Source organism: Corvus brachyrhynchos, unplaced genomic scaffold (assembly GCF_000691975.1).
Source record: "Corvus brachyrhynchos isolate BGI_N302 unplaced genomic scaffold, ASM69197v1 scaffold59, whole genome shotgun sequence".
NCBI classification, from domain to species: domain Eukaryota; kingdom Metazoa; phylum Chordata; class Aves; order Passeriformes; family Corvidae; genus Corvus; species Corvus brachyrhynchos.
In genome coordinates this window covers 2,102,262-2,111,090 of record NW_008246054.1, presented here as the reverse complement: position 1 = coordinate 2,111,090, position 8,829 = coordinate 2,102,262, and the positions used below count along the sequence as shown (strand labels likewise).

The 8,829-nt window shown below is 44.7% G+C and overlaps 1 protein-coding gene across 1 annotated transcript in view; it reads right to left on the bottom strand.

The window, feature by feature from the left end:
• Positions 1–7,992, bottom strand: part of STOM (stomatin) — a 9,618-nt gene extending 1,626 nt beyond the window's left edge. Inside the window, exons 1-6 of the mRNA XM_017745395.1 lie at positions 7,813–7,992; positions 4,198–4,270; positions 3,190–3,272; positions 1,204–1,407; positions 579–713; positions 4–144 (exon numbers count right to left, since the gene is read on the bottom strand). Of these exons, the coding sequence (XP_017600884.1) occupies positions 4–144; positions 579–713; positions 1,204–1,407; positions 3,190–3,272; positions 4,198–4,270; positions 7,813–7,992 (816 nt within the window). The remainder of the gene's footprint in view (positions 1–3; positions 145–578; positions 714–1,203; positions 1,408–3,189; positions 3,273–4,197; positions 4,271–7,812) is intronic.
• Between the last annotated feature and the right edge of the window lie 837 nt (positions 7,993–8,829).

Here is an 8,829-nt window from a genome sequence, read left to right as displayed (position 1 = left end):
GACGATGGTGGAATTCTTCTCGGCAGCGATGGTGGTCAAGGTCTGCAGGTACCGGAGCTGGAGAGCAGCGGGAGACTCCGTGATCACCATGGACGCCTCCTTCAGGGCCCTGGACGCGTTCATCTCCCCCTCGGCCGCGATCACCTGGGGAGGCAAAACCAGCGGAACTGAATTCATCCTGCACAGCAAGGACAGGGAATCCACAGGGTGATTTCAGTGCTAAGGCAGGTACCAAAGCCACTGCCCAGCGCTCTGGTAAGTGACCTGCCCTAGGCACATGCTTTCACCAAGCACAAGCCACTCCTGGCTGCTCTCCAGGCCCCAATGCCTGCTTTCCTCCCATCCAGAATGCAGGATCACAAAATCTGGCATCAGGTCTTGAGAATGCAATGCAAGGATTTATTCTACCTTCAAAAGCTTTTGTGCTTCTTCCAGCACTGCCTCTCAAAACCAGAGGCACTCCCCACAGCTGAAAACACTTCAAGCTGTACTTTTTTGTATCTACAAGGGCTTGAGAGGGAACGGTGTATTTCTTACTGGGGAAAACCCAAATCCAGCCCCCAGGCTGCTGTCATTACCTTGGCTCTCGCCTCCCGGGCAGCCTCTGCTTCTGCAGCCATGGCTCTCTGCAGCTGGACAGGTAACTTCACATCCTTGATCTCCACACGTTCCACCTTAATGCCCCAATCGTCTGTTGCATCATCAAGTGTGACCTGCAGAAGGCAGGACAGGTAGGTGAGGCCATGCACCTGGCTCAAACTAATGCCCAAATTTGAACAATGACCAATAAACCAAATGAATTATCCTCAAATTCTCAGACTTTCAAGGCTTTCGTATTTCTAGCATGATTTGATAGCTGTAAGAGCACAACTGTTTCAAACTAACAAAAACCCCTAGAGCTTGATTAATATATTGAAAGAATTCTGTGGCACAGAATTCCTTCAACAGCGAAATACTGACACAAGGATCCAGGGAAGCCCTCCTCTCCTGTATCCCTTGTTGCCACTTACTAGCCCCACTGGCCATTACTCCTTTAGTTCCTCACTCTTATTTTACAGAGTGGCCTCCCAAGAGATCTTAGCTTTGCCTACAGCTCCAAATCACAACTTATCACTTAGAGGTGAAATAAATCCACACCTTTCAGTTATCCATGGGATTGCTGCTTAACCTGCTGTTTGATGGATTGCTCCAAACTGCTCATACCTGCATGCTGTGTGCAATTTCCTCACGATCAGACAGGATCTCAGAGAGGTTTTTGGTGCCCAGGACGTTCCTCAGGGTGGTCTGTGCCAGGAGCCGGGTGGCTGAGTCGGCGTTGGTGATGTTTGCCACAGCCAGGGTGGCATTCTGCACCCTGTAATAAACCACTCCATCCACGTTAACTGTCACTGAGTCCTTGGTCAGGATCTGAAAAGCAGTGGGGAAAGTACAGAATATTCCGTAAATACAAGGTTAATTATTATGACAATCACGTATTTGTTTTACTACACCAAGTCCTGGTTTTCCACTGTCTTGAAAACAAAAGTCCTCATACACATATGCTGCATGTGAATGTGTCCCAGTGTTCACTAACCTCCCAGTACAGCTCTACAAAGCTGAGACTAAATATGGAATTAGAAACTTCTCAGTGAAAAATACATTCCATTAGCTTTGCCCTAATGTTATTTTTAACCCACTTCCTCGAATTCACAGAGGGATCTGCAAGTCTTACCAGTGACAGGAAAAGGAAAAAAAGCAGAAATTTTTTACTCTGAAATTTGTCTTCACCTGGGAAGGTTTAACCAGTGATTCTGGCAAGGAATCACACCCAGGCAGGTCTCCGTGCTGCCTTTCAGTGAGGTTATACCAGGGCTGCGTGAGGCAGCCTGACAGCAGGGCCATGGGGACTGTGCTGCAGAACTGCAGCCTCCTGGGACAGAAGGGTGGCACTGCACAGGGGAGCTCAGAGAACCAGGGCCATGCCCAGAGCTGCCCTCGTTCCATGGTACACAATTACTGTTGTGTTACTTGACAGGAGAGAGGGACTTGTGAGTTACTCAACCTCCAAGGCTTACCTGCCCTGTCCCTTCCCAAACTACCTCTTTTAGCAGGCTTTTCGTAACACAAAAGCTCAAGAATGAGTAACATGCACAGAAATCATATTGTACAAATAAAACTGGATTTCTGCCTCTATGTACAGAACACAAACAAACCTAAATCCATAAGCGTAATTTAATCAAGTCAAAAGAAAAACCGGATTACTGATGCTCACTAATGGCACATCAGCAGCTGCAAGCACATTCTGCCTGCCAGTGATTAGGTTTCTCCCAATTACCCTTTAGAGTGTACCAAGACAGCTGCCATTTGTCTCAATCTACAACTAACGATGAGCAACAAACCCATGAATGGATCTGACAGGAAACAGAGGCACGACACAGGCTGCATGAAGCATCTCTGCCTTGCAAAATACACAGATACATGAGGGATACAGTTATAACCATCAGGATAAAATTGTTCACTAACTTATTTTTAGAGGGACAGTTGGGTTTTTTTCTTCTGTTATCTATGGAGTTGGCAGCACTGAGTTCAGCTGGCCTAATGCTCTGGAGATATTCTGCTACAAAGTTATGATGTCCAAGGAAAATCAGACTAGAAATCAAAGTAATTTTTTTGTTCTTTAGGACCTGCCATGAGTGGTACCACCTTCTTCATGTTCCTGTGCAGGGCAGGGCACAGAAGCCACATGCACAAAAACCCAGCAAAGGGAGCTGACCACTCATTCCCCCAGCTGCTATAAATAGCATTTGATGTATATACCAATTTCATCCCATTACTTGAGCCAGTTTATACATGTAGATAAATTGGCACAGGACAGGTCACTGCTGCGCCTGGAAATCTTCCAGATTTCACAGAAGCAATTAGGGAATGTTGTATGAAGCCCAGCAGCTTTTGTTCCAAACCCCTCCCATTCCAGCTCTCAGGCAATATTCAATTATCTCATTTGGTCCTCAGAGCATCATCTGTTTTCTTTCAGTGCTCTTCTCTTACTGGATGACATTTCTAAAGGATACACGTATTCTTCACAATACATTGCACCTCTAATCTGTATTTAAACAGCGTGTTACCCAATACTGAGAGGGGAGAAGGAAAACCAAAGTGCACTAAATTCTGCAAGTACTTTAGTAGATGCAAAAGCAAATGCAAACTCACCTCCTGAGGAGGGATATCAAAAGAGATGGTTCTCATATCAACTTTGATGAAGCTGTCTGTGCAAGGCAGGACGAAAAACAAACCTGTGCCAAGAAATCCATTCAAGAAGATGTGAAAATGGGTCATTAAAGCAGATGAATCTTGTTACTGCAATAAACTGACATCCAACTGTTGTGGCTGTGCAGCTCTTTGTGAGGAGCTCAGCAGCACAACACTTGTTACTGGCTTCCAAACCAAGGTAAGATTTTCAAAAACACATGCTGAGAAACTTCAATTTATCAGGGTATCACTTACTTAGAGATTTTTAACATTTGAAAAAAACCAACCCCAGAACTGTTAACAGCTACTTTTAAAAATGTCCCCCACATAGTTACTTGTGGGGCCTAATTCTGGCAAGCATCAACCCCCTTCCTTCTGTTCTGGTGGCTCACTGAGATTCTTCAGCTTTACAGCAATGTGGAATATTGCAAAGCCTGGGTGAAAACGAAGCAAGAAGCTATTGCCCCTTTCTGTCACTCTGAGCAGCAGGAGAAACAGCTGAAAATAACATTCTTCCAGATCTCAGAGTTTCTAATATACACAGGCAACTTCTCAAAACTATCAAATACTCTACTGGCTTCTGTTACTTTTGAAGGACATCAGGGCTTCCAGACTCATTTGGTTGAACTGATACCTCAAACTTCTTTTTTCAAATAACCCATTCAATGCCATTATTCCTCCCTTTGCATTTAGTGCTTTTGATTCTGCCTGCAGATCATACATTAACAAAGGAGAGCTTTGAGAGGGTAAAATTAAGTTTGCTGCCTTCTCAGTCCGCAGTATGAATCAGAACATTCTGAGCTGGAAGAGACCCACGAGGCTCATGAAGTCCAATTCCTGTTGTAACATATCCTCTTACTGGAAGTTACAGAATTCTTGAGAAATCCACTTGCCACTTTAATGCAATGTCTCTACACAATTACTGTTTTGCTGATGACTAATTAGAACAAATTGCTGTGCAGGACATACCTGGTCCCTTTGCTCCCCCTTTTAGGATGCGTCCAAGTCTGAAGATGATGGCCCGCTCATATTCCTTGATAATCTGTAACAGATTGTTGGATGTCATGCAGGGGTTTCCAGAAGTCACATGATGGATTCCAAATTAGGTACACACCAGTCTAAGACAGTCTTGACTCTCAAATTTAACACACATTTCTCTGCTGGCTGCTTTTGAGAATTTTAGCCTAAACTTTAATGTCAAAAAGCAAAGAGCAAAAGGAAAAATCAGGACAATAGTCCACAAGAAATATTCCTCAGACTCTCAACAGGACGGCACCTGGGCAGGTCCAAGCACCAGCAGCAGCCATCAGGAATATCCTGGCAACACCACAACAAAGTGCAGTATTTATGACCCAGCAGGGATTTTTCCAGCTCCAATTCTGATGCTACACATCAGCCAAGCCAGGAGGAAAAACTCCTGTCTGGAAACTGCAAAGATCAACCTCAGAGTGACCACAGATGACAGTTTGTGTCTTCAAATGTGTCACATGCAACCACATCTATGTACATAATTACAGATGCATACTTACATACTTCATATTTAGACGTGATATACACAAAGAGATCTCCTTAAAAAAATCAAATATCAGTTCTCTAAGAGTAGTTATGAGTTCTTGCAATTATTCTGATCCTTCAAATGAGTTTATTTACTAATGACAACTGGGCAGATGTAGTAAAGATGTTAATGCAGGAATTATTTTGACCAAATATTGTAATAGCACTTTAATTTTTGGTTTGAAGATGAATGCACTGAAGTGCTGGGGTCTGCTATCTACTGTCTGCTATAGCTCAAGAAAGAACAGAGTTGGATTAATTTGTGTTTAGAACAAGTAAATCCAATTGAGAACAATAATAGCCACTCTGCATTGCTTAAAGTTTTAATCCAACTTAGCAGTGAACGATTTTACCTTTATGCACATCCATATCGAGATAGGAAATGTAAGAACAGTGAAAACAAGTGAGGTGATCACCAGGATCCATCCACACACACCAAGGCCAGTATCAGCATCATCTACAAAAGAGCAGAAATTGTCACTATTTTAACCCCAAGAGTGCCTGTTAAAGTGCCTAAATTGCATATTTATGTTGACTATTCCTTGAAATAAGTCTCTGTTAGCACTACTCCTCCGGCCAAATGCATTAGGTTTAGTTCAGAAATCAAAAGCCAAATTCTGCTTTGATTTTCACCAGTCTCTCAAAGCTGTGCAAGATAGCTGAGGGCAGAATGCTGTCCCAGTAGCATTTTTGCAGAAGTGTACCAACATTTAAGTTTCAATTCTCAAACACTGTTCTCTTCCCCAGGTTTTTCTAGTAGAGGGACTCACAGGCTGCAGTGGAAATCCTGTTCCTTTGTTTTCTGAGAAGGCAGAGGAACCTCCCTTAAGGAGTAAAACGCTAATACCCCGCAGCCTGCCAGCTCTGGGACAGCATGATTAGAATTTGGGTTCTGTTCCAACCGTCAGGTGCAGATCTAAGAAAAACACAATTCTCAGACCTGTTGGACCTGGGAAGTTGGATAAGATGAGGTATAAGATTAGCTGGATGTGAAATAAAGCCTCCATAAAGAATTTCTTGGCCAGAAACTCCTCATGCCTTATTTCTGTGTCAGAAGACAGCAGCTGAAGGTGTCTCTGGGATCAAATAACGAGCTGGTGGTTTCAAATGCTACCCAGTTAAAGCCATGACAAAATGTGGATTGGGAGGCATTCACAGAGCTACAGGAAGTTTCTTATCCTCCCAGCTAAGACTCTTAATGGGTTGCCAGGAGCCTGCTGCCAAGCAGGGATGTCCCAGGGTGGCACTCAGCACTCACAAACATCACATTCCTACCCTGGACAAACTGAATTTCGTGTAGAAGTCACACCTCAAATGATGTAAAATTTCAAGACTGCAAAGAGGATTTATTTAGCACCAGTGTCCCACGATGGGGTGTATTTCACAATACAAGAAGGGAGAGAGATGCTGTCTCATGGAAAACTGTATGAAATACAAGAAACATGCCTGGCATTTGTGGAATGAGCTAGTTCTGAACCATCTCATCATGGCACATGGTATCATTGGACAACTTCATCAATAGGCAATTCTTGCTCGATTTCTCAGTGAGGCTCATTGACACTGGATCCTGAGAGCAGCCAGTTCAAAGCACTCGAGTGGGACTGACAGAGGTGGTACAGAGGTAACACTAAAGCTCCTGCAGGTGATTCCTATCCCTGCCCACCCCAGAGGCTGAAAATAAAGACTTTATCCCACACTAAGTGATGGCTGACAGTATCCCTAAACATCCCACTGGAATTTTCTCCTGAGCGAAAAGGCAGGCTAGCCCAAAACTTGGATTTATAGCCTGCTGTGGTGGGCAAATCAAGGCAGGCAATGAAGAAAAAGCAAAAGTTCTTGAGCAACCTCTTTAAGAAGTAAACCACAAGGAGAAAGACTATTAAAAAAATAAAAAACGTAATTGAATCAGGCTTCAATGCCTTTAAGGCTGACTGGAACAGTTACCATTAGTTTAGCAAGGAATTATCACTTGGATCATCAAACTGTATTAATAATTTATAATATACACTTAGTGCTGGAGGCTAAGGTGAAAGTGTAAAGTTTTCATTACCCTTGAGGTGTGGCACACGCTTCATTTGTGATTTATTTTCTTCTGAAAAGACTCCACAATCCAAACAAGCATATTGCTGTCAAACACCAGAAGTGTGCCCTGACTGAAAACAAAACGCCAATTTCAATGTGAACTACATGTCTTCAGAGGTGCTTCTCAGAGCATTTCACATGGGAAATAGCCAAAATTACGACATCTAATAACCAAACCTACGTCTAATGCCATTTACTGCATCCTTTATTGTGATCACATATGAGCTGCAGGAGAAACCACCTCAGCAGCATGTTCAGGAAAGGCTCGCAGAGACAAGATTGGAACCAACGTGACCATGGCAAGGTATTAATAACTAACAGAGTTACAGCATGAAATACAGATCCTCTCCAAGGATACCAGAACCAGCATGTGCCATTGGGCATGAGGCCCAAAGAGATCCACAGTTATTTACACAACAACTCAAATTACCCAGCCAAAGGCTTCGTACACAAAGCAACATATAAATACATTTCCTTCTCCGGTTGCAAACGAGAAAGGCATAAAATAAATAATGACTTTTCCGTTGTTTCTGAACAATGGAAGTAAAAGGAAAACATTCCAGCTTCCAGTGAGTGAAACTGTCAGTTGTGCTATCTCAGTGCATCAGCTCTAAAATGTCCTGACCCACGTCACACACTCACACCTCCTAACTGGAAGGCCAAAACCCACATCTGTAACGATGCCAAGAAGTAAAAATTCAGCACAACTCATTGCCCCACCTGAGGACTTCTACCACTTCCTGCAGTCACACCTATACAGGATTTGGCTGCGGTGAAAAGCCACAGCAGCGTCAAAAACCAATCCCTAAGTCCTCCTTGTTCTCGTTTACAGGTGCAGCGCCCCAGGGGTTACTTCTGTTAACTCTGCTTATCATTATTTGCATAGTTTTCCCGTTAGTGATCTGAGCTGCCGCACAGGGAAGGAAACCACACGACAAAGAAACCGACCCGAGTTACGCCACCGGGGCAGCTCGTGATGATGCTCTGACACGTTCCCGAGGCCCGTGTGAGGACCTGCCGGGAATCACCACCTGCGGCCCCGTTACCCGAAGGGGCAGCAGGGTCAGCCCCCGTTAGCCAGGGCTGAGGCTCATCATCCCCCGTTAACCGGGGCAGCGGGTTCAGCATCCCCCATTAACCGGGACTGGGGACTCAGCATCTCCCGTTAACCGGGGCACGCTTTCCCTCCCCTCCTTCCTTTTCTTCCTTTCCCAAGTTGTTTAGCTGGGGGTCACTGATATCTGTTCCAGACAGGCATTAAAGTGATGGGGGAGGGTTGGCTGTCTGCAGCATATCCAGCTGTGGCCTTGTTCTGCCCTGTAAATGGAGTTAGACATGGAATAAGAACAGAGTGCTGATCTTATCCATGTGTCAGGAGAATTAAAGGGCCAAAATCAATTGGAAATTCTGAAAGATCTCAGTGCATTACAAACAAACCTCATTTTAACTGATTACCTGATCCAGCATTCTGGAAGGAGGAGAGGTTACTTCTGTTTGGCATCATATTTCTCTTCTACAGGATGGTTAAAATGACACTAATTTGAGTGAACCAGATAAATTTTGACCTGCAAATAAAGTAAAAAAAGAAAAAAAAAACACGCCGTGTTAAAAAGTGTATTTTGGGAACATTTTTTGAGTGCATAATATAGAACACAACTGGCTTTTCTTATGGTAAAATTTCCACAGACAACTCAAAAGGGGGCGCCGGGGTCAGCCCCCGTTAGCCAGGGCTGAGGCTCATCATCCCCCGTTAACCGGGGCAGCGGGTTCAGCATCCCCCATTAACCGGGACTGGGGACTCAGCATCTCCCGTTAACCGGGGCAGCGGGTTCAGCATCCCCCGTCAGCCGGGGCTGGGGACTCAGATCCCCGTTTTCCGGGGCAGCGGGCTCGGCATCCCCTGTTAACTGGGGCTGGGGGCTCAGCGCTCCCCGATAGCCGGGGCAGCGGGCTCGGAACGACCCC